The 26,771-nt window shown below is 42.6% G+C and overlaps 1 protein-coding gene across 4 annotated transcripts in view; it reads right to left on the reverse strand.

Annotated features, from left to right (window-relative positions):
* DIMT1 (DIM1 rRNA methyltransferase and ribosome maturation factor) overlaps positions 1 to 26,771 on the reverse strand; it is a 624,336-nt gene that overhangs the window by 303,053 nt on the left and 294,512 nt on the right. For all 4 annotated transcript variants that reach the window (XM_044063822.1, XM_044063821.1, XM_044063820.1 and 1 more), the window contains one exon: positions 490 to 554. In XM_044063822.1, coding sequence (XP_043919757.1) covers positions 490 to 554 — 65 coding nt within the window. The remainder of the gene's footprint in view (positions 1 to 489; positions 555 to 26,771) is intronic.

The following is a 26,771-nucleotide window of genomic DNA, read 5'->3' on the forward strand; positions in this document are numbered from 1 at the left end:
GGGGAATACATTAGTAGCGCCAAATTTACATTCAGGGACACCTCAGCTGTTGATACCTTATCCCTTCATTTACAATGAGGTCAGCAACTGCAGAGTTAAAAATTAATCTGTGAAATAGTAAAGAAAAAGTCCTCTCCACTTGTAACACCCAGGGTCTGCCTGCATGTAAGTGTAGAAGGGAAGTCCAAGCATGACAAGTGAAATGTGAGGGAGGGATACCAGCTGAGACATCAGACTGGAAGGCAGGTCCTCACATATGGCAAAGAATAATCAAAGCTCTCAATGGGATACAGCTCTGATACTCAGACCATCAACAAGATCAAGAGGAAAAAAGAGTGCCTTCCTTTAAATCAGATCATCTCATTAAGCATCATGGATTATGACTGAATATGCCATGGAAAAGTGCTCAAACCTGAAATGTATATATATTTCCAGGCAAATCTACCAAGCAACTCACAAGAGCTAATTAAAAAAATAACTTAAACTTACTTGAAAGCTGCAGCAAGAGTCTTGTTTTTCCGTACAAATGCTATTCTGACAAGGCCATCCCATTCCTAAAAATGAGGAAAGCAGTCAAAGTTTACATTCCAAGACATAAGATGTTATGCAAGGGATAAAAAAATGCAGTATCAGACAAAATTAATTCAGTTGCTTTTTCAAATCTGGTTATGTTGTTGCCTTTTACATTTACTTTGTCATTGTAATGACCATCCAGCCAGAATCCATAATCTTTTATACTTTTAGCTATATAATTTTTGCATCAAAACACAAACATCGAAAATGACACGGTGAAGAGTGGTAATATACACTGTAGAGTTTTCATCAGTCTGCAACACATTAAATACATAATGTCTGGCTCTGGTTAATGTGTTATATTACTTGTGTATTACTCTATGGCACTTAAATATATCAACACAAAGAGGCTTGTTTTGTGTTTCAAAAAATGTCCCTCAGACGGATCAGTGCAGTTAACACCATATGCATAACACTGTACAAATAAGAATGCCACATGACAGCCTAGCAGCACTGACAAAGCTGTCATTACCCAGGACCTAACAAGAAAGCCATTCATCATATGGGACCTAAAAGATAAGCCAGTCAAAGTTAAGCAGTGCCCTTTGCAGTGCTCTAAAGACTATTAAGAAAGAAGGAAAGAAAGGCACAGAAGTACTCACATGGTTCATAGGTAGGGACTAGGCTATTAGCCCTAGGGCCTATATAAACCTAGCCAAAAAGGTACCCTGGATTTTGCCACCCAAGAAAATTATTTTCCTGTGCCCCTGTCGAGCAGAGACACAGAAGTGATCCCTGGGGTGAATTTCCTATTTCCAATCCAGTCATCAAGATTTTTCTTGAAGAGTGCTAATGAGGAGCTCTGTTTGACATAGATAGGTAGTCTGTTCCAGAGTATGGGAAGTCTCTGGGACAGGAATCTATCCCTCCAGCATGTACTGTTTATTGTGGTGACAAGGTTTAGGTCCCTAAAGTGTGTAGCTTGAAGGGATTGGGATTTCTTTAAGTGGAGCATGTCTAACAGCTCTGGGTTTGACATAGCTTTGTATGTTAGGCAGAGATCGCCTCTGAGTAGCCGATATGCGACAGATTAAAGCTGGAGGTTTTTGAGATGGTCTGTGTAGGGCATCTGTTTGAATGGAAGCAGATTCCTTGTTTCATCACCACATATTTACATACGGTGCCATTTGTTAAAATGCAACCAAACTAAGCAGGTAACATGAACCAGAAAAGGAAAGTATGCACTCTATTTGCCCAGTAATAATCTAAAAACAAAGTACAATCCATGGAGCTGTAAAGGTTTGTGAAGAAAGTACAAAGCAACTATATTTGTTTTAAACCCAAGATACTTTCAACCAATTAGTTAAAAAAACAGACATGCTTAAAAATGAAAAAAAAAAAAACATGACAATGTCCTCATTCTGCTAATTATAAAAGTAGTCAAATTCTACAGCCTGTCACCATGGCGAAGAAGGATGGAGACCTGACCATGCCCTAGGTGACTGAGGTTTACTTAATATCCTTAACAGTGGGGGAGCCAGGCAAGAAGGGATATATATATATATATATATATATATATATATATATATATATATATATATATATATATATATATATATATATGTATATATGGGATGTGACATGCTCACCTCTCTAGAAGAAGGATGGAGTAAGGGTTACAGGCATTCAGGGAGCACAGGAAGTTTGATTTCTGTGTTAGAAACTAGGAAAGCCACTTCACATGTCTCAGGGTTGGGGTAAGGCTGCTTGCTGGTAACATCCCCAGTGGGAGTGAGGAAAGACCAGTGCAGTCAGTCCATTACAAGCCCTTTCCTCTGCTTAGCAGGGGTGGGGAAGTTAGGCGCCAAGTAAAAGTCCCCTGAAGCACCCCTGAGGGTTGCTTTAATGATGGAACCCTCTTGATTGCCTCTCACCCAGGGAGACAAATACATACAGCAATGGCCTTGGGACCCTGTACTCTTGCAACACTTCTTAAAAGATATTTTGGGGTGAAAAATGACATATCTTTTCAAAGTCCACAAAACATAGGCAGGCCATTCTGTTAAAATCCCATGACCTCTTCAATATCTGAGCACAAACAAAATGCTGACCACTGTTTGATGGCCAGTAGGGAATCACAACTGCTGCTTCTAAATTAAAATTTATACTATTAAATGAAGTCAGATTTTTAGATAGTCTTCTTTCTCTAAGAATACCTCTTATAATAGAAAACACCCTCCTGTCCACCTTGTTTAAAATGGGGACCATTACCCCAGTGTTCCAGTCTTCCATACAACACTGAAAAGGCACATTTAGCCATGACACCCTGATAATGTCCAAAACCTATAGTACTTCCAGCTGGATCGCAATACAGTCTTGTAGTTACCACAATGACATCATCTATAAAAATGGATCCATTTCCACTGTCTGCTTCTGGCACTGTCTCCTGAAAAGAAGGCATATCCACTGGAGTCAATGTTGTTGTCATTAATCCTCTTTCCCCACATTTTCCACATAGGGTCGAGGTGTTACATCAACTGATGCCATCTCTCTCTCTCCCCCTCTTGATTCAGTGCTACTCTCCTGACATATTTGATGGTCACATCTAACTGTCACAAGTCTTCTCTCATGCAATCCATCCATTTTTTGCTGGCTGCCTTTGTTTCCTCTTGCCTTCTTCTGTCATGTCTCTCCAAAATCTTCTTCACCAGGCTTTTTTTGCTTTCCAGTACATGTGCCTGAACCACCTTAATCTGTTCTCACTCTCACCTTCTCTGCAAATGAAACTATTTGGGCTTCTACTCTGATGTCCTCATTTCTTTGTCTATCCCACAGTGTGCATCCTACCCACCCATCTCAGGCATCTCATCTTCCTCACTTCCAGCTTTCCCAACTGCTCTGTCTTCAATGTCCTATACAGTAGTACTAGTTATACCACTGTTTTAGATGCATTTTACTTTTCAGCATCTCTGGCATTCTTTTGTCACACACTACCCTTGACGGTCTGTGCAAGTTGGCTGCAATCCCCTCTAATTCTAGATTTAACCTCATCTTTCAGACGTCCCTTCTCCTCATCCACCCCTCCAAATTATTTGAAACTGTTAACCAGTTGTACTATTTTCTTATCTCAATTTTCAGTTTCTTCTAATTTCCCTCATTTGCTGCCATGGCAGTTATTTTACCTGTAACTCTGTTTAATCCTGAGTGCCTTCAGTTTTGCATTCCATTCCATTTCCCCATCATCTGCCGAAGTTCTTGTTAAGAGTCTGCTTGTAATGCCACATTGTCTGCATGCAGCAGCTTTGTGGATCTGCCCCCTCTAACGTGTTTGCTAACATAGTCCTTTCATCAATATGAACAGTAATGCTGAACCCTAATGTAAACCCACTCCCACAGGGAACCCCTCTGCGAGTTGTACTCATGTCACTGGTTCCTTGTTCACACAAATTCTAGCAATGTTTCTAGGACTTCTAACCAGAGCAGAATAGCCCAGATCAGCTGTCCTATGAATTTGTCAAACGCTTTTTGTAAGTCTATCCATGCCCTGTTGGACTCTTATCATCTCTATCTTCTTCTCAACTATCTGTCTTACTGCAGATATTGGGCCGGTTGTGCTGCAGCCTGATATGAATCCGAAATGCCAAAGAAGCTCATCTTACTTTAAGCTACTCTGTGTACTTTATTATCAATCACCCTCTCCAGAACGTTTATGCCGTGTGACAAGTGTTTGGTACCTCAGTAATGCCCACAGTTGTGAATGCCCCATTTCTTCTTGTACACTGACACTACAATGCATATTCTCTATACTGCTATGAGTACCCTCTGGAGCCAACATTCCGATCATATTGCTTCCCCTGATTTCATTTTCCTTAGTGCTGTTCTCACTACTTCTAGGATGGACTATTCCTCTTCTGTCATCATAGGCTTATCCTACTGCAGTAAAAGCTGCCTGAAATACAACTTTCATCTGTCTTTGATGCCATGCAGAGTGGTGAGTAGGTTGCTGTCGGCATCCCTTATGAATGGCGTCTATCTTTCTGTCTTTGCCTTGTAACCTGATGAGAGTTTCTTTGTGCCATCTGCCGAGTCACTTTCAAGAAGCTGGTAGAGTGTCTCTGATGCCTTACATCTGATCTGGTTGTACTTGAACCATATGTTGGCCGCCACTAAGACATTTCCAGACAGAAGCCTAGAATGCCTTCTCCTCCTTTATTCCTGTTGCCACACCTATGTGGCAGTCCTCACATCTGGTTCTGTCTGTAATGATATGAGCATTCAGGTCCCCCTTCTTCAACAAAAAAAATGTCCTACTTTATCTTGTATGTCCTACAACTGCTGCATAAATGCACTCTTTTCCTTGCTATCACAATCCTGCTGTGGGACCTATGTAGAGATTATAATACTGCTCTATCATTACACTGGAGTCTGACTTCCATGAGTTTAATCAAGAATTCTGACAACATCCCTCACTGGCTTCTGAAGCCTCTCCCTCAACAAAATCCCCATACCATTTCTAGTCTATCCTACCCTCTGGTATTAAACTCTGGATGGCTTTGCTAACTGCCCTTTAATCTTGTCTCCTGAATACAGAGGATGCTCAGCCTCCTCCTTACCCTCATATCATCCACTTCCAAGCTGCATCCTGCCAGCAAAACTATGAGTGTAGCAATCCTTTGTTTATGTTTGTCAGGATGATTGGTTTTATGTCCAGTTTTTGCTCAACAAAGCTAGTGCAGGTACCCCAAGATGAGCAACTGAACACTAGCCAGCCATTAGCTTATTACCCCAGGGCTGTTGGGTTTTAAGACAGGCATACACTGGCCAACAGAACCACACACAACCCTTATACCATTAATGTGGGTTCCTGGCATACACTGGAGTAGGCCAGATCTTCAACCCACTTATCAATGGCAAATACCTATGCCTATTTTTGGACAGTGTGACCAAATCACCCAGAGACAGTTTTCACCATCTAGTGGCAAGCCCTGGCATGATAAACAATCTGTGATCCATGTTCTCCTTTCTATGGGATACTGCAAACCACAGCTGAAGCTCAAGGCAGTTTTGTCTATACAACTCCCTCCCCCCTGCTGACAAGCAGCACCTTGTGCCTGTGCTACTATCCACAACTACATTCAATTTTGGGGTGAGTTTGAGGTGGAAACAGCCTACATGCTTTTGAGAAATGAGAGGAATCTCTCTCAGACACAGGGAGAACATGATAACTCCATACAGGTATTGTCTGCAGGCCAATACCTTGTCCACGGGAGGTGAAGACCTTAACCACTATGCCAACTGTGCCCCACTGCAATCAAAAGAACCTCAAAATGCTCTCTTCACCAAATGACAAAGTCCCCAGTCAAATTCAGCATCTTTCGAACCTAATAAGAACAGCCTGTGCAATATCCTCCTCTGCCCTCCTGAGTTATTGCACAATTTGCCACACCCTTTTTAAGGCCATCTAAAGGTTATACTCCATGGCACTGCCACACCTGGGCCTATGCTTTGCAAACTGCTGCACTGCAACTATGGTCATCTAAAAGTCATACTCCATGGCACTGCCACACTTGGGGCATCTGCTTTGGTGATTGCTGCACTGCATCTACTTGCAACAATCAGTCAAATACAGAATCCTTTCTGCTCCTAGCATTGCATGCTAGGCTCCTTTCTTTGAAATGACAGTTTTCCTTCATCTTTGATGTTCACCAACAGGTCTTAGGTTTATCAACATAAGAAGCATCATACCAAAATATTCACTTCTAAATACTTGATCAAGAAACAGAACACAAACAAGAGACAGAAATTTAGGGAATGGGTAGTGGAGATTGTACACACCCCTATTAAAATGCCAGGTTTTTGTGATATAAAAAAATGAGACCACAATAAATCATTTCAAAACTTTTCCCACCTTTAATGTGACCTATAACCTGTACAATTCAATTGAAAAACAAACAAATCTGTTAGGGGAAAAATATAAAAAATAAAAAATGTACAATAAGCTGGTTGCATAAGTGTGCACACACTTAAGCTAATACTTTGTTGAAGCACCTTTTGATTTAATTATAACATTCAGTCTTCTTGGGTAGGAATCTATCAGCATGGCACATCTTGACTTGGCAATATTTGCCCATTCTTCTTTGCAAAAGCGTGCCAAATCTGTTAGAATGCGAGGGCATCTTTGTGTACAGCCCTCTAAAGGTCACACCACATATTTTCTATTGGATTTAGGTCTGGGCTCTAGCTGGGCCATTCCAGAACTTTCATTTTCTTCTGGTGAAGCCATTCTTTTGTTGAATTGAATGTATGCTCTGGGTCATTGTCGTGTTGAAAGATGAAATTCCTCTTCATCTTTCTAGCAGAAGCCTGAAGGCTTTGGGCCAAAGTGACTGATATTTGGAACTCTTCATAATTCCCTCCACCTTGACTAAAGCCCCAGTTCCAGCTGAAGAAAAGCAACTTCAAAGCATTATATTGCCACCACCATGCTTCACCATGGGGATGGTGTTCTTTTGGTGATGTGAAGTGTTTTTGCGCTAAACGTACCTTTTGGAATTGTGTCCAAAAAGTGCAACCTTGGTCTCATCAGACCATAACATATTTTCCCACATGCTTTTGGGAGACTATGTATTGTTTTGCAAATTTTAGCTGGGCCTGGATGTTTTTCTGTGTAAGAAAAGGGTTCCGTCTCGCAACCAGCAACCCTACCCCATAGTCCAGACATATAGAGAATACGGGAGATTGCTGTCACATGTAGTACACAATTAGTACTTGCTAGAAATTCCTGCAGTCTCTTGGCAGCCTCCCTGTCCATTTTTCATCTTGTCTTTTCATCAATTTTGGAGGGTCATGCAGTTCTTTGCAATGTCACTGTTGTCCCACATTTTCGCCATTTTTTGATGACTGTCTTCAATGTGTTCCATGGTATAGCCATTGCTGTGGAAATTTTTTTTGTACCCTTCTCCTGACTGATACAATTCAACAATGAGATCCCTTTGATGCTTTGTAAGCTCTCTGCGAACCATGGCTTTTGCTGTAGCAGGCAACTGAGTAAATGTCAGGAAAGTCCTACTAGGACAGCTGAACTTTATTTGGGATTAATCAGAGTCTCTAATTGATGGCAGGTGTGTACCCAAGAAGACTGAATGCTGTAATTAAATCAAAAGGTGCTTCAACAAAGTATTAGTTTAAGGGTGTGCACACTTATGCAACCATCTTACTGAATGTTTTTTTTTTATTTTTTTATATTTTTTCCCCTAACAGATTTGTTTTTCAATTGAATTGTACAGGTTATGGGTCATGTTAAAGGTGGGAAAAGTTCTGAAATTTATTGTGGTCTCATTTTTTATATCACAACAACCTGGCATTTTAACAGGGGTGTACACTTTTTATATCCACTGTATGTAATAATGTTTGACTGAAAAAGATTGGGTAGATTATTAGTGATGTATAATGTTTGCATCTGGGAGTGTGTCAGTATCAATTGTGATGTAAAATGCTCGCAACTAGGATAGTATAAATGCATGACTGCCTATGTCGTAAGTGATGGTTTAATAAAGATGTTTCTTGCTTAAAAAAAAAAAAAGAAAAAAAAAGCAGGAAGTGAATAACTTATGCAATTTTGCATAGGTTTTATGACATATAGCAATATATGTAAAGTAAAATGTTTATTTTAACTGTGATTACTTTTATATAAATGCAAATTTGCTTACGTACTATTCAAAGAACCTATAAACTACTACTATCAACCCACTTGACCTTAATTTGATTTTTTTTCCCTGTACACAACGATTCATGACTAACTTTTTATGCCTTTATTTTTTCTAATATGGAAACAAGTCATTTCTAAGCTGACTAATTTAAGTACTACATAATATGTGTACAGGATCAAACTAGAAACAGTATGTGCAGAAAACAAAACAGTAAGCACACTTGAAAATTGCAAAGGCCTTTATATACAACCTCTGTAACTAACCCTGCACAAAAAAGGAACAGAGAAAATTATGTGTAAAACAACTACGTATCTATTTGATCTAGGTAACGGGGGACAATGCAATCGTCAATATTCTTAAAATGGTCAGAAGTATCAAATGTCACATAACTTCTAAATAAGGAGAATCAGGATTCATAACATAAGCTGCTCTGCCAAGATGAAATCTAAATTCATACTAAACACAATAAATTACACATACTCATTCAGGAAAGACTGCAAGACCCACACTTTTCCAGTATTTTTTACCAAATGAAACACATATCCTGATCAATACTTCTTTGAACCCCCCCCCCATTTAAACAAAAAATGTATTCACACTATTGTATATTTTTTTAATTAAAATGTACATGAAAATACTGTGGTTTACAATTAGAAGTCCAGGGCTCATTTTCATATGTACTACATAAAGCAAAAATTACAGTTGTATAAGTAAGCGTCCCATAACAGTAGTTATTTGAATGGTCAATGCTGCAGTAGCTTTAGCTAGATTCGTGTGTGTGTGTGTGTGTGTGTGTGTGTGGGTATATATATATATATATATATATATATATATATATGTATATATATATATATATATATATATATATATATATATATGTATGTATATATATATATATATATATATATATATATAAAACAACCAGCCAGCTTCCAAAGCTTAAGGGTACCTTCAACATCCCCAAATCATTAGTCAGCACGAGCTGAGCTGACTATAAAGACAAGTTTGAGCACTAAACCCTTCAGAACTTTCTTATCAACTGAGAGGGGGAGGTGGAGCCCTGAAAGGCCAATGCTAGGGACAACAAAAACTAAATGTCCATACCCTGGCATAAACAATACACCAAAAAACAACAGGGATGGAGGCAGGAAGTGGCTACTGCAGCACTGATCATTCAAACATCTACTGTTATGGTAGGTTTACTTACACAATGTTACTATGTTAATCACACTGATCACTGTTGCAGTAGCCATAGCTATATGGGTTGATTGCTCCAGCTTACTTCACTGGGATGAGTACATGATCCCCTGGAGAATGGTCTTAGCAAAACTTGATCTAGACCTATAGAAGGAATTAAGCTTGTAAAGCCCTTGTAAACGTATGTGTGGTGGACCTAGTTGCTGCTTCCAGAATACTTCTAACATCCAACCCTTTCCAAAAAGCCAATGATGAAGTCAAGGCCCTGGTAGAGTGGTCCTTTACCCAGCTGAAATAGTTTTGTTATACTGAGTATAACAAAAGGTAATAAATAGCCTTAGACAACAATTTAGAAATAGTCTGTTTTAAATAAGGCTGTCCCTTCTTTTCATCTTCACCAGAAATTAACTGATCCGAAGATCTAAAGGTTTAGTTATGTCAAGATACTACCCGAGTTGTCTGTGGACATTAAGGAATGGAGTATTCTTTCTCTCTTACTTCTAGGTTCACAAAAGAAAACAGGGAGATGGATAATTTGGCTTAAAATAAACTTTAGGCATTAAAGAAGAATTAGTTCTCAAAAAAACCTTCTCTATGGACAAAAAATGTCGTCGATTCACTGTACGAGCTTTCAACTCAAGATATTCTTCTTGCAGAAGTCAGGGCAATCAATAAAACAGATTTCCACATTAAGAACTGCAAATTAGCCTAATTAGCTGGTTCAAATGGAGGGAGTTTTAGCTTCTCTAACAAAAACGTAAGATCCCACGAAGAGCAACTGTTTTTCTTGGATACTGTTTATGCAAAACCCCCTTTAAAACATTTCAACATGGGCAGACATCTTGAAATGGCTGATGCATGAACCTTGACAGAGAAGTAAGAAAGGCCATAGTTTAAGAACTCACACAAACACTATAAAACAAGAAAAACACTTGCCCTGAAAAGGTGCTGGTTATGTTGTTGGCATCAACTAAAAAACCTTTTCTATTAACTAATATACAATGTTTCTAGTTTATAGGTAGGTACTAGGCTATTGGCCCTAAGGCCTATATAAGCCTAGCCAAAGGTACCCTGACTTTCGCCACCCAAGAAAATTATTTTCCTGTGCCACTGTCGAGCAGAGCCACAGAAGTAATCCCCGGGGTGAATTTCCTATCTCCCATCCAATCATCAAATTTTTTCTTGAACAGTGCTAATGAGGAGCTTTGTTTAATATAGATAGGTAGTTTGTTCCAGAGTATGGGAAGTCTCTGGGACAGGAATCTATCCCTCCAGCATGTTCTGTTTATTGTGGTGACGAGGTTTAGGTCCCTAGAGTGTGTAGCTCGTAAGGATTGGGATTTCTTTAAGTGGAGCATGTCTAAAAGCCCTGGGTTTGACATAGCTTTGTGTGTTAGGCAGAGATCGCCTCTGAGTAGGTGATATGCAACGGAGTAAAGCTGCAGTATTTTGAGATGGTCTGCATGGGGCATCTCTGAGGCCGGTAATCCTCTTTTTGAGGTATTTCTGTGGCCTTTCCAGTTGTTGTAGATGTCTTGTGAGGTACATACCAAAAGGGGCATTGTACTCTATAATGGGTCAAATGAGTGACAAGTAGAGGGGAACAATGACCTCTTTTTTCCTGGATGAGAAACCTTTTGTGATGAGGTGTGCCACATAGAAGGATTTCCTGACTACTGTGGCGATGTGATTATCAAAGGAGAGACTACTGTCCACCTGTGCCCCAAGGTCTCTTATCACACTTTCGGTGTTAAGTAGACTACCACCTATGTGGTAGTTCATGGGTACTGAGTTTTTACCAAAAGGAATGACAATGCACTTTTTGGCATTGAGCTTGAGGCCATGGCTTTGACACCAGGCATCTGTCTCAGCAAGGCCCTTTTGTAGGATGTCCACATCTTTTGGAGTTTTGATTATGGCTCCTAGTTTGCAGTCATCTGCGAACTTCATTAACCAAAGACCTTCTGTGTTGGCCTGTACTTCAGAGAAGTAGATACCAAACAAGAGAGGACCCAGGACTGAACCCTGTGATACTCCACTTGTCACTGGTCTGAAGCTGGATTTGGAGTCTGCTACTTTCACAGTGTGGGTTCTGTCAGTGAGCCACTTGGCAACCCATCTTGTGACATAGGGATTTATATCTAGTTTAGGGAGTTTATCTATAATTCCAGAGTGGGGGATGGTGTCAAAAGCCTTAGCAAGATCTAGATAGGCTGTGTGAACCACCTTACCCTCATCTACGGCTTTGGTGACTGCTTCAAAGAAGTCTATCAGGTGTAGGAGACATGATCTTCCTTTTTACAAACCCGAACTGGGTGGGGTCCTGAGTTTGGAGATTACCAATGTCATTGTTTACAAGTTCCATGATGATACGTTCCATAGCCTTGCAGACCAGGCTCGTTAGGCTAATGGGGTGGTAGTTTCCGGGGTCTGTGGTGGCTCCCCCTTTGTGAAGTGGGATAACTGTCGCTGTGCGCCATTCAGTGGGCACTTAGCCTGAGGTGAGGCTATGATTGAACATGGTACTTAGGTGGGGTTCCAGTTCGTTCTGTAGTTCATGCAGAACACAGCCTGGGATGTCGTCAGGTCCCATGGATGCTGTGCTCTTGGCTTTGGATAGTGTATTTTTTACCTGTGCAGCCGTGATTACAGGAACTTTGCATTCTTCTGGTATAGAGATGGGCCCTTTAGGGGATGACAGAGGGGTAAAGTTAGCACTGAACCTATCTGCCAGGATGTTGGCAATATCCGTTGGTTCTGTATATTTAGTGCCATTGTGCTGTAACTCAGAGCAGATCTGAGTGTTGCCATTGAGATTCTTGACATAGCTATAGAATGCTTTGTGGTTGTCTTTACAGTCAGTGGCGATTTTGTTTTCATAACTAGCTTTGGAGGATTTTATGAGGGATCTCAGCTTCTTACTGAAGCTGACCAGGGAGTTTCTCCAATCATGGGATTTTACTCTTTTTTGCAACAGTTTCTTTCTTCTGTTGTAGAGTTTGTTTATGGCAGGGGACCACCAGATTAGCTTCCTTCTTTTGGAGGATAGCATCATGGTTCTGTTAGGGATTGCACGATCCATGCACTCATGTAAGTGCTTATAAAGTGCATTGGTGCATAGTAGCAGGCTTTCTTGCCTCTATTAGTACCTGCTGCACGTCCTCAGTAAACAAGTGCCTAAAGGGAATTAAGAACCTATCATCCAAGCAGTCAGTTGAAGCTTACTGGAGTTGGTGTGAGTAGATCTAGTTTGTGAGAAAGCTTATTGTAATTGCCCCTGGCCATTTACAAAAGATGGAGGAACCACTGTTGCATGGGCCAGAAGGGAGTCACCACAATGATCTTGGAGGATTCCTTCTGAATTTTCAGAAAAACCCTGGATATCAATGTAAAGGATGGAAAAGCATACAGGAACATTCCTGTCCAAGGAAAGGAAAAGGCATCCATCTTCCAGGCCTTCTTGCATGGAGTTCTAGAGCAGAATCTTGCCAAATGATTGTTCAAAGGAGGCAATTAAGTCTACTTGAGGAACTCTCCACAGATGGATGAAATCTTGGTAGATCCACAATCTAGTTTCTATTCATGACAGTCTGCCTTTGTCCTGCTCACCTTGTCTGCCACACATAGCCGGTTTTAGGCACCAACCACAGCAAGTTAACTTATCCTGATATTTTGTCACATCTGTAAAACCAACAAAAGCTAGTGCAGCAGTCTTGCATACTTAATAAACTATGAGGGTAATAACTCTTATTTATATCTCCCTTAAAATTCAAAGATATTTCTGGTTGTAGTAACAGTGTTTTGTCAAGTAACAGGCATCAGAATGCCATTAAATATTTTACTACTGACATAGTGCTCCTGGCTTAGTTAAACGCTGCTTTGGACATTTTCCCCACTAAAACTAACTACATAGCCAGCTTTTAGTCCCTGCAAAACCATGGCTGCAGGGGCTTAATCATCTTTGTCTGTGTGGGGCCCCACAAAAGCTGCTGCTGACTGGGGAAAAATGAGGAATGAAAAATGCATTCATTTCCTAATTATGCTCTTTAACATGAACAGGGCTGTGATATGACCCTGTTAGGATGAAGATGATAATGAACATGAACAATATAAGCACTAGAGGGACTTACCTCAGTGCAAACTTTGGATTTTAAGAAGAGCTGATGCTTCTGATCATCAGGGATAGTTTCTCTTTCAGGTAGTTTTATAACTAATACCAGAACACCAGATTCTATAACTCAATTTCTTTGCTTAAGAATTCAGTATAATCCCAAAAATAATAGAATATAATTCACTTAAAAAGTTACTAGAATAACATATTTTGTATCAACATCTATTTTTGGACAATAAGTATAAAACTCAGATGTCTGGATTAATTGACTGTTTGCAATCCTGAATGATTTACCAGCAAATCAGACTTTAAGTATGAACAAAATCAGGGAATGTCTGTGAAAGTAGGGACAGTGACAAGTATGCATTACTCCTCAATGGGATAAATCTTACTGCTTCTGCTGTTTGACGACTGCTAAACAGCAGTGACTAATCTGGTGTGGCAGTACCAATGTTGCACAAGGCATTGCTGTTTGCTGAAATTAAGTACATAACTAGTACTGCTGTGGCTTATGCATGTATGTGTGTGTGTGTGTGTGTGTGTGTGTGTTTGTTTGTGTGTGTGTGTGTGTGTGTAAAACATCACTGATTTTTATCTGTGCATGCACCCAATAATGCCAAGACACAGACATTATTCTTCTGTGTATCAGTAAAAAATGTACCTAACAAGTAATTATATTTCGAAAATAAGACAGAACATATATCACAGAACATTCAGACACTTAGATATTCTTGGAGTCTGATTGCCCCCACTCAATAGACTGTCTAAATGGATAATGGGGACTCCTTTATCATCCTTGACTCTGTGGGGCCCTCAACAAAGCTGTTGCTTGTTGGAGAAAAATGTATCAATTTTCTGAATACGCTGTTTAACCTGAATGGTGCTGAGATATGACCCTTTAGGATAAAGCTAATAATAGCCTCTGTTTACAACCACACCCATTCTAAAACCAGCCCTGCTCAAATGTGTGTGTGTACATAAAGCTGCTACAGGTTGGCTAGAGATTGTGTGGATATTACATCTTTAATTTTCATCACAGTCAAACCTTAGAGGTGTGCACATGAAGTCATTATAGCTTGTGTTTGAGCTGAGGGCAGTGTTTCTCACAGACCTCAGAGGTGTACAAAGAAGGTTACTATAGCTTGTGTAAGAGAGGTGTACTGTCTAGGAGCAACAAATTTGAATATTACTGAAATTATTCTCACAATCACATACTAGGCACATATACATGTGGCTACCTTGACTGGGGTGAAGAACATGCTATGTATATGTATATCATCAGTCACTTGAAATATATGACAAAGGCAATTTAAATCTCTGCTTTCATCCCAGTTTAACACCAGAGGGATGCATAGGCAGTGACTTGTCTTTTATTAGAGGGTTAGGGAGGTAGGCAGTATTTCCAGATAAGACTTAAATATTCTCACAACTACTGGCTTGTTAGTTTACTGTAAGCTACAATTTTGTCAGCTTTGAAAATTAAGCCTTATTATGCCTTGAAAGAAAAAAATAAGACTTAAATTATTTTTTTCTTCATAATTTTTATTTAGGCAACCATTGGAGTAAAATGTTGAGAAAATGCTCTAAAATGCATCCCAGACCATCTGTAAACATGTGGCTTCTTCAGCCCTGACCTGAGTTCATAGGTTCATAGGTTCATACTAGGCTATCTGCCCTAGGGCATTTATAAGCCTAGCCAGAATGTGTTTGGCTTTCGCCACCCATTTTAAATTTATTTTGCTATGCCCTTTTTCGAGGTTAGTATACTGTGCCTCTATCTAACAGTGACACAGAAGTATTTCCTAAATGGTTATTACTGGGCTGTCTTGTTCAGGAAAGGTGTGTTGAAGGATGCAAGGAAAACTAAAGCTGAACCACAACAGTGAATTTGTTTCCTTAATCATAATTTCTGTTCAATCTATTATTGGATGAAAAGGTTGTGTAAAATGCACTTCAGAGCATATAGAAAGTTATGGCTTCTTGAAAAAGCTTAGAGTAAGGCAAAATGTAAGATAAGGAAGAAAAAGGTAATGTGGATGGTATGGGGAGCCCAAAAGGAGTAGGAGTCAGAGGAGAGGACTGGAGGGAGGGTGTGTGTGTGTGTGTGTGTGTGTGTGTGTGTGTGTGTGTGGGGGGGTTGAAATGTAGGTCCAGTCATCATTTCACTTTAAGTCCAGACCTGTACATAGACTTGTTACAATGTATCACTGTTGCAACTAAGTGCCAGTAACTCTAACTGCCTCTTTGTTAGACAGCTCAACATAGTGATAGTGTGATACATAGGCCTGTTGCAATGTAAAAGCTTGTAGCTGCAGGTCCGTCTATGGATACTGCTCCTAAAAGTTTGCAGCATGAAATAAAAGGTTGCTTAGGATGGATGGCATTGTTAGGATGATGCTTATACTGGAAGTGCCTAGGGGGCCCCCAACTTGACATTTGCTGGGGGCCCCCAAAATGCTAACACCGGCCCTGCTGCCACATAAGCTCTGACGGAATGTAGGATGCCTGTAGAGTAAGACTGTGCTGTGAAGCTGTATTCCAAGCTAATATGGCTAGTCTGAAAAGGGGGGTATAACCTGGCTCCGCCTATCTTGTTGACGAACCATGACTGTGGTACTGTCTGTAAAAACTTGAAGTGGTCCTGAGAACCATAGATAATTTAGAGGACTGACAGCTTTGATTAGGGCAAGTATCTCTTTTATATTTACGTGTTTGCATCTGCCCTTGGTTTCACACACACCTTGCATTTTTATCCCAATGAAACTGCTTTCCAAGCAAAGTCTGAGGCTTCGGTGGTGAGGGGCAGAGAGGGATGGAGAAAAGGAGACCTGGATTTAGGGAAACTTGTTGTCTCCACCAAGTGATTTCTCTTCTGACAAACACAGCACTAGGTTTGAAAACATAAAGGATGTGGGGGCTAGGAACAGAGAGATTTCAGATAACACTATATCTTTCTCATGTGGAAGCTTGCCAGGGGTATCATGAGAATCATAGATGCCATGACACCCAAAATGCTGAGGCATTCTCTCACAGTGAACAAAGTTTGAGTGGAAACCCTTAAAAATAGATCTAGACATAAATCTAATTTTTCCTGTGGAACACAATCCTATGTGATAGAGTCAAAAAAAGACTTTTGAAAATTCTCTGGGAATCCCAGCTTGTTTAAGTGATCTCTCACATGAGAGAGAGAGAGAGAGATTCAACACTTTGAAAAAGGCTGCAAAGATAAGCATGCTGTCTAAATACATAAAAATGTGGAAACCTTGTAGCATCAAATGAGCTATAAGTGCAGCTAGACAGTTTGTGAAGATTCTTGGTTCAGTGGACTGTCTAAAGGGTAAAGCAGAGAAGTGATAATGTGATCCAGACACTCAAAACCTTAAGCAATACTTGAAGTCTTGATGAAGAGAGATTTGACGACAAGCATCATTTAAATAAAGAAGTTATGTACTCACCATAACGTTCCATGTTGGTAGTCCATCTCACCCTTCATTTTTATGTATGGGTTCGGAGCCAATCCTCTGCTCCGACTCAGCCGATTTATAAGCTCGAAGACATCCAGTTGGCTCGTGGCTAACCAGATATCCCACAGTGCACCAGTACAAACCCCAGATCTTGTTTGCTGCTCACTAGAAGGAATAACCGTAACAGACAAACCAATACTCAAGTGCCTCCAACCAAAGATAACCAAATTATTATCATCTCCAGATTCTTCCAGGATGGGGGCAGGAGGGCGGGTTGGTAAAAATAAAGGGTGAGATGAACTACCAACATGGAACGTTATGATGAGTACATAACGACTTTATGTTGTGTAGTCCAATCTCACCTTCATTTTTACGTATGGGACAGTATCCCTAGCGCCTTATTCTTGGGTGGCTCACTGGTAAATACTCGTGAGCACCATGGAGTCAAAGGATGCTCTATCCCTGGAAGCTAAAACAATCTGTAATGTGCAATAAAAGTGTGAGGGGTAGCCCACGTAGCTGCTGCACAAATATTATCAAGTGGGACCCTGGCTTGAAAGGCTGCAGAGGTAGACGGAGACCTGGTAGAATGAGCCTTGATCTTGAGGGGTAAAGGTCTGCCCTCCGAACTGTAGACAAAGGCTATGCAACTGGAAATTCAATTAGATAGTGTCACTTTAGAAAATGGTAAGCCCAATCTGGATTCGGAAAAGGAAATGAATAGTTGATCTGATTTCCTAAACTCCTTGGTCCGATACAAATAAAAACGTAGTTGTCTATGAATGTCTAGCTGATGAAACTGGTACTCACCTGCATTACAGTGATTAGGGAAGAAAACTGGGAGTTCTAGGGATTGATTTAAGGAGGTGTGGGAACAAACTTTAGGGACAAAGGAGGGGTTAGTACATAGTGACACCTTGTCTTTGTGAAAGATCAAACAAGATGGCTTAACAGGCTACTCCTGCAACTCTGATACCCATCTAGCTGATGTGATAGCCATCAAAAACAAAGTCTTTCAAGACAAAAATTTCAATGAAGATGAGTGAGAAGGTTCAAACGGGGAAGATGTTTGGACAGCACAAAATTTAAATCCCAAGAAGCCACAGGTTCTTGGAACGGTGGCCTCAACAGAGTGGCTTCTATCAAAAAGGTCTTGTATAGCTTATGAGACATTAAATTGGTATCTGGAAACCCTAAATGGAAATGAGAAATAGCCGCCAATTGGACTCTGATAGTGGCAGTGGCAGATCCTTGCTGAAAAAGCTCAAAGAGAAATTCCAAAATCACAGGGATAGAAGCAGTGTAGGGATCTGCATTCATTTTCTGTGCCCAAATAGAAAATCTTTTCCATTTACTGCCATATAGTCTCCTAGTTGAAGGTTTATGGGAGGACATAAGAATATGCGACACTGAGGAAGATACATTGTGAAGCCTGACTAGGGATGGAAGTGGAGCAGCCACGCTGTCAATTTGCGGATGTGGATTGAGGGATATAGCGAACCTGACATGCGAGTCAACAGATCTGGAGCTGGGTCCAGAATACAAGGATCGTCCAGGAGAAGAGGCTCGAGGAAGGGGAACCAAACCGGATGAGGCCAGGAAGGAGCAATGAGGATTAACTTGCATCCCAGCCATCTGGCTTTCTGAATCACTTTGGAAATGAGAGGAAATGGAGGAAAAGCATACAGAAGACCGAGGGGCCAATCGTGGGCTGGAGTGTCTCTGGGTGTCTCCCCTGGAGGGGGAATGAGGGGAAAATAGCTGCTGCATTTGGCATTGACTGGGCTGGCAAAAAGGTTGCAGTAAGGCTGTCCCCATTTGTGTAAAATCTGTTCCCTGTTTCAGAGACCACTCATGAGGCAGTAGGATCGCCCGGCTGAGCTTGTCAGCTATCACGTTGGTCGTCCCAGGAATGTGCGTTGCCACCAGAAAGCACTGGGAAGAAATCGCCCATTCCCAAACTCGTATGGCCTCTCGACAGAGTGGGTAAGATCTGGTACTGCCTGGTTCATAGGCAGGTACTAGGCTAATGGCCCTAGGGCTTATATAAGCCTAGCTAAAGGTACCCTGGCTTTCGCCACCCAAGAAAATTATCTTCCTGTTCCACTGTCAAGCAGAGCCACAGAAGTGATCCCCAGGGTGAATTTCCTACCTCCCATCCAATCATCAAGATTTTTCTTGAACAGTGCTAATGAGGAGCTTTGTTTGATATAGATAGGTAGTTTGTTCACGATATGGGAAGTCTCTGGGACAGGAATCTATCCCTCCAGCATGTTCTGTTTATTGTGGTGACGAGGTTTAGGTCCCTAGAGCGTGTAGCTCGTAGGGATTGGGATTTCTTTAAGTGGAGCATGTCTAAAAGCTCTGGGTTTGACAAAGCTTTGTGTGTTGGGCAGAGATTGCCTCTGAGTAGGCGATATGCAACTGAGTAAAGCTGCAGTTTTTTGAGACGGTCTGCATAGGGCATCTCTTTGAGGCCGGTAATCCTCTTTGTGAGGTATTTCTGTGGCCTTTCCAGTTATTGTAGATGTCCTGTGAGGTACATACCAAAAGGGGCATTGTACTCTACAATGGGTCAAATGAATGACGAGTAGAGGGGAACAATGACCTCTTTTTTCCTGGATGAGAAACCTTTTGTGATGAGGTGTGCCACATAAAAGGATTTCCTGACTACTGTGGCGATGTGATTATCAAAGGAGAGACTACTGTCCACCTGTGTCCCAAGGTCTCTTATCACACTTTCGGTGTTAAGTAGACTACCACCTATGTGGTAGTTCATGGGTACTGAGTTTTTACCAAAAGGAATGACAATGCACTTTTTGGCACTGAGCATGAGGCCACGGCTTTGACACCAGGCATCTGTCTCAGCAAGGCCCTTTTGTAGGATGTCCACATCTTTTGGAGGTTTGATTATGGCTCCTAGTTTGCAGTCATCTGCGAACTTCGTTAGCCAAAGACCTTCTGTATTGGCCTGTACTTCAGAGAAGTAGATACCAAACAGGAGAGGACCCAGGACTGAACCCTGTGGTACTCCACTTGTCACTGGTCTGAAGCTGGATTTGGAGTCTGCTACTTTCACAATGTGGGTTCTGTCAGTGAGCCAGTTGGCAACCCATCTTGTGACATAGGGATTTATACCTAGTTTAGTGAGTTTATCTATAATTCCTGAGTGGGGGATGGTGTCAAAAGCCTTGGCGAGATCTAGATAGGCTGTGTGAACCACCTTTCCCTCATCTACAGCTTTGGTGACCGCTTCAAAGAAGTCTATCAGGTTTAGAAGACACGATCTGCCTTTTACAAACCCGAACTGGGTGGGGTCCTGAGTTTGGAGATTACCAATGTCATTGTTTCTAAGTTCCATGATGATATGCTCCATAGCCTTGCAGACCAGGCTTGTTAGGCTAATTGGGCGGTAGTTTCTGGGGTCTGTGGTGGCTCCCCCTTTGTGGAGTGGGATAACTGTCGCTGTGCGCCATTCAGTGGGCACAAAGCCTGAGGTGAGGCTATGATTGAACATGGTACTTCGGTGGGGTTCCAGTTCGTTCTGTAGTTCATGCAGAACACAGCCTGGGATGTCGTCAGGTCCCATGGATGCTGTGCTCTTGGCTTTGGATAGTGTTTTTTTTACCTGTGCAGCCGTGATTACAGGAACTTTGCATTCTTCTGGTATAGAGATGGGCCCTTTAGGGGATGACAGAGGGGTAAAGTTAGCACTGAACCTATCTGCCAGGATGTTGGCAATATCCGTTGGTTCTGTATATTTAGTGCCATTGTGCTGTAACTCAGAGCAGATCTGAGTGTTGCCATTGAGATTCTTGACATAGCTATAGAATGCTTTGTGGTTGTCTTTAGAGTCAGTGGCGATTTTGTTTTCATAACTAGCTTTGGAGAATTTTATGAGGGATCTCAGCTTCTTACTGAAGCTGACCAAGGAGTTTCTCCAATCATGGGATTTTACTCTTTTTTTGCAACAGTTTCTTTCTTCTGTTGTAGAGTTTGTTTATGGCAGGGGACCACCAGATTGGCTTCCTTTTTTTGGAGGATAGCATCTTGGTTCTGTTAGGGATTGCACGATCCATGCACTCATGTAAGTGCTTATAAAGTGCATTTGTGTAGGATTCAGCAGTCATACCTCTATTGTCCGTCAGCATGGGTGTCGTGAAGTTTGCCACTTCTGTCTTAAGAAGCGTGAAGTTGGCTTTGGAGAAATTTTTTACTGTGGTTTTCCTAATGGGGGGTGGGGGAGGGATGTGGATGTCTACGGTGATTAGCTTATGGTTGGATCTGACCAACGAGGAACTGACCTCTGGTGTGGAGCACCGGTTGCCCATGTTGGTAATAACCAGGTCTAGGATATTGCTGCCCCTGGTGGGGTGTGGATAAGTTGATCCATGGCATTGGAATTTATGAATTCCAGAAAACGTTGAGCACAAGAGTTGGTACACGAGTAATTTTCCCAGTTAATGGTAGGGTAGTTGAAATCGCCCATTACTAGGGTGTTAGGTTGTACCCTAATATTTTCCAGTGTATTAAGTAATGAGCAGTGGGAATCCTGGGGCATGGTGGGGGATCTGTAGCGAGCTACGATTTGGACTGCGGTCTTGCCCAGAGTTAGTTGCACTTGGTGTTGTTTGTTGATATACCAAACTACCGACATGTTGTCTGATTGTATCGCAATAGTCCCTAGAGGAAGAAGGTCTTGATATGCTTGCAACCCCAGGAGCACCACCCTCATCTCCAGAACACTGATATGCAGGTGAGCCTCGTGTTCTTGCCATGTGCCTTGGACAGTCCTGCCGAGATAATGCCCCCCCACCCGATCTGGGAGGCATCCGATGTCATAGTGGCAACGGGTTGGGCAGGAACAAAGGGGGCGCCCGTCGTCAACTGGTTGGGTGCTATCCACCAAAAGAGGTCCTGAATGCATGATTCCGTCAGCAGAATAGGGTGACTCAGCGGAAGATACTGGAAGGACCATTGGGAAGACAGAAGCCACTGGAGAATTCTCATGTGCAACCTGGCTAATGGTACTAACAGGATGGTGGATGCCATAGTCCCGAGGAGCTGAAGAACCCACTTTGTTTTGACCTTCTGCAATGGGAGAAAACGGTGAATTTGAAAGATTAAATTTTGTGCCCTTTCGGTGGGGAGACGAGCTGTCATGTTAACTGTGTCTAACTCTGCGTCTATAAAAATCACAGATTGAGAGGGCAATAATGCAGATTTTTTCCAATTTATGGAGATCCCTAATTGAGCACAAAGTTGAATACTGGCGTCCCTGTTTTGGAGAAGTAGATGCCTGGTGGGGGCGGTCAGGAGCCAGTCATGCAAATATGGAAACACCTGGAATCCTTGACATATCAGGTGAGCTGTCACTACTGCCGTGCATTTGGTGAACACCCTGGGGGGATGTGGTGAGACCAAAGGGAAGAGCACAAAACTGATGGTCACTGGCTCCCAGCCGGAAGCGTAGATGGCTCCTGGATGCCTTGTCCATTTTTATATGGTAGTAGGCACCTTGGAGATCTATTGAGCACATCCAATAGTCTTTCCCTAACAATGGGAGTATCGACTGCAGTGTTACCATCCAAAACTTGTCCTTCCTCAAGGATTCGTTTAATCTGCTGAGGTCCAATATTGGCCTCCAGTCTCCTGTTTGTTTTGGTACTGAAAAGAACCTGGAGTAAGTTCCGGATCCTATCTGGTCTGCTGGGACGGATTGGTTGACTCTTTTTAAGAGCAACTTGTTGATCTTCACAGTTGCCTGATCCCTGTGAATGGGTGGTACATCTGGGATCTTCTTAGGGACAAACGGTGGAAGGGAAAAGGGTATGATATAGCCTCTGGTAACAATTCTTTGTACCCACTTGTCTTTGGTGATACTCAGAAATGTGACCCCCGACCGGCCCCAGAGAAACCCAGTCGGGCCCCGTATCAGGAGCGCTGATAAGGCCGTCCCCAAAAGGAATCACAGCCTTGCTGGTATTGTGGACCGCCCCTGCCTCCAGGGCAATGTCTTCCATTTCCTCCTCCTCATCTGCTTCTGAAGGAGGGTTCACCCTGTGTGTCCGGAAAGACCCTCTGGGACTTCTTGAACACATTTTACCGACCCTTTGACCTTTGGGCTATGGTTGAGAGGGAACAGTAAAATGTACTCTCATGGCAGAGAGCGTCTTTCTTTCCTGCTTATATCGAGTGAGTGTGTCCTTCACCTTAGATCCAAACAATGAGGAACCATCAAATGGGGCGATGGTGAAAGTGGACTTGAATGGTTCCGCAAAATTACACAAGTGCATCCAGGAGTGACGCCTTAGGGCAACTCCTGAACCCGCTGCTCTACTCGATCTATCAGCCGCATAAGAAATAAGCTGCATGGAGGAGTTAACTATAGAATTTAAGGTGGACAACTGAGCAGAAATCTTGTCAGGGACTCCCTCAGTACATATACCCTGTATAGAATCTCCTAACTCCTTGAGGAGATCCCTCTGCAATCTCGTGAAGTGAGTGAGATAGTTCAACGATCGAAGAGTAAAAGCCGCTGAACTGAAGACACTCTTCGTACCTGCCCATCTGTCGAGCAAGCTCCTTCTTAGTGGCTGCCGCCACCACCATGGCATCTACGATGACACCTTTGGACAAAAATTCTTTATCTGGAGGGGCAGAAAGAAACTTGTTGGGTCTCCTTGGGGCTGGATCCATGGCATCAGGAGTATCCCACACCTTTCGACTAACTAAATCCATCAGTTTGTCAAAAGGTGGAGACACACAAGAGGCAGAAGTTTGAGGCTCGAAAGCATTCAGGTACACAGACTCCTCATAAGAAGGGTCGACAGTGGGCCAGCCGCACCTCTGCTTAAGGATCTCCAGGATGTCCACGAAGGAGACATCATCAGAGGACGACTTGGGGGACCCTTCCAACTCCTCGAGGTCAGTGTCAGATGTCAAACACTTATTCTGGGAGTCAACATGCTTCCTCTGCATGTCTTCTTCCTGGGGGGGCTCCTCAGAAGGGTATTCTGGGGAAGTCACGGAAGAGTGGGGGCCACCAGCTGGTGGCTCCTGAGGCTGAGGGTCTCTGCTGTCTTTGGAGAGAGTAGGGGCTGAGACAGACGTGGGTGTTCAGGGGGGAGAGTGCTGGTACCCTTAGTGGCAACTGGTGATTTGGACAGCACCCTCCTCATCATCTCGAATGCCGACATCTCCGGCTCCGAGGACCTCCCCAGCTTCGAAGAGACAGAGGATGCCATCGGCGCCAGAGCTATCGGCTCTGAGATAGATGCATGGTCCGAACTCATCCTAGCCAAAGCGCCGAGAGGGAGGCTCGGAACCGAAGACGACCGATTCCCACCTTCCCTGTAGGCGCCGACCAGACAGCTTCGGCCTCTGGACACTACGGACGACACCGAAAGTGTCGGAGCAGAACTCAGCTCCGAAGCAACTGTAAGTGGAGCTGGAGCCGAGGGTTCCACCAAATGCACCAAGCCCTCTGACTCCAACAGACAAGCTTGGCTCGGAGGAGGAATAACAATTGAGGGTATAACGGGTTCCATAGGCTCTGGAACCAACTGGGTCGGAGCCAACAACAATTTAGATAGAGCAGACGACTTAAGCAGTCTCAGCACCACCCTCTCCACATCTTCTTCCGGAAAGCTCCTGGAAGACCTGGAGGAAATAGTCGGGCATCTTGATCTTGGAGGAATAGCAGATTCCATAAATTCAGTGGTCGGCTCCGACAAACTAGGAACCGACCCTGTCACCACAATGCTGCTCTCAGTCGGCTCCAAAGGCAGTGGAGCCGATAAGGCTGATTTTGCCACTTTAGGAGGCAGCTGCACGACACCAGCCGGTGCCGGAGAAGGTCTTTTCGAAGACTTAGACTTGGCAGATTTAGTGGACGTGGAAGAAGAGGAAGAGCTAGACGAGGCTTCCTCAAAGGCAGGCTTTAAAAGACCTTTTACAATTAGCTTGTTCCTCCTCTCCTGTAACACTCTAGTGGAGAAGGCATGACAAAACAAGCAAGTCTCTTGCAAATGGATGGCCCCTAAGCAATAGACACATAGACCATGACCATGTGTCAATGACATTTTTTTGGGAGCACTTCATGCATTTTCTGAAGCCCGAAGACTCGTGCTCCTTAACCTCTTTAGACATAACACACAGACGAAAAGAGAAAAGTAAAAGGGAGGACTAGGTCCTCTAACTTAAATGGGCCTAGCCCTGAAGGAGGAAGAAACACCACGAGGACTAGGTCCTCTAACTAAAACGGCCTAGTCCAGAAAAAAAAAAAATACAGATGTGTAAACTTACCATAAATGTAACTGTTCGAGTGTATTCACTGTTGCAGTCATTAGATTTGGGTAATCCTGCTGGCAGGTTGCCCTCAGTCTGCCTGAATTCCAAAGTCCTGGGTCCTGCGTCGGCTGCTGTCGCTCCTTCCCTGACGTCAGGTCGTCAGGGGTATAAAAGATGCGGCCGACACCATTTTCTTTAGTTTTTCTTGCCCCAGATATCAGGTGCACCCAAAAGGGTAGCCAAAATTTATATACATATAAATACATGCACCAATAAAAACTTTACCTTCATCTGCAAGCAAATACACCACATATGTTGTGTAAATCAGAGAAGGAAACATAGGTTTCACAGAAGAAAGGGGGGTGGCGGGTGGGTAACCTGGACTGCAACAGTGAATACACTCAAACATCTACATTTATGGTAAGTGTACACAACTGTACTATGTTCTTCGTGTTTCACTGTTGCAGTCATTACATTTGGGTAGAGTCCCAAAGCTATGGATGGCAGGCTGGAGCTAAACAGCATTAGGAGCGGCTATGAGGCCCTGCAGGACTGCAGTGGCAAAGCCTGCCCTGGATTTAGAGTAGAGTGGCAGATGATAGTGCTTTGTAAAGGTGTGCACTGAACTCCAAGTAGCAGCCTCTAAAATGTCCTTGGTTGGTACTCCCCTGAGAAAGGCTGCTGAAGTGGCTGCAGCTCTGGTTGAATTGTGGCCTAATGCCCTTAGGCACTGGCTTGCCATGGTGTAAGTAGCAGAAACAAATGCAGTGGCCTATCCACTTTGAAATAGTCTGCTTTGAGATAGACTTTCCTTGTGATCCTGCAGCATATGCCACTAATAATTGTTCTCTCTTTCTGAAAACTTTGGTTCTGCTCAAGCAGAATCTAAGCTGTCTGTGTACGTCCAAAGAATGCAGAATTCTCTCCCCCTTGTTCTGTGAATTTGGATAAAAAGTTGGCAGATGAATAGTTTGGTTGAGAGCCACACTGGAAACCACCTTAGGCATAAATGATGGGCTTGTCCTCAGACAGACCCTGTCTGGATAAAAAATGATAAAAAGGTTCCACAGCCATGAGTGTCTGAAGCTCTGAACTCGTCTTGCAGAAGTTATTGCAGGAGCAGAGCTGTTTTCCAAGATAAAAACTTTATATCAGCAGTAGCAGCTTGCTCAAAAGGAGGCAGGGTGAGTTTTTCTAAGACATAGTTAAGGTCCCATGCAGGCATTGGTGATCTCCTTGGAGGCCTTACATTTTTGGCTCCTCTGAGGTACTGTTTTAATAAGGGATGAGAAAAGATTGGTGGCTCTGTATTGTAATGAGCTGAAATGGCAGAGGCATGAATTTTAATAGATGAAAAAGATAGACCTTTGTCCAGCATCTCAGTTAGGTATTGCAAAATCTGAGGAATATTTGGCACAGCTGTATCATTTCCTTGTGCCTGGTTCCATGCACAGAATCTCTTCCATTTTCCAGCATAAGACTTTC

This window comes from Protopterus annectens, chromosome 2.part2, assembly GCF_019279795.1.
Source record: "Protopterus annectens isolate FY-2018-M chromosome 2.part2, PAN1.0, whole genome shotgun sequence".
NCBI lineage: Eukaryota > Metazoa > Chordata > Ceratodontiformes > Protopteridae > Protopterus > Protopterus annectens.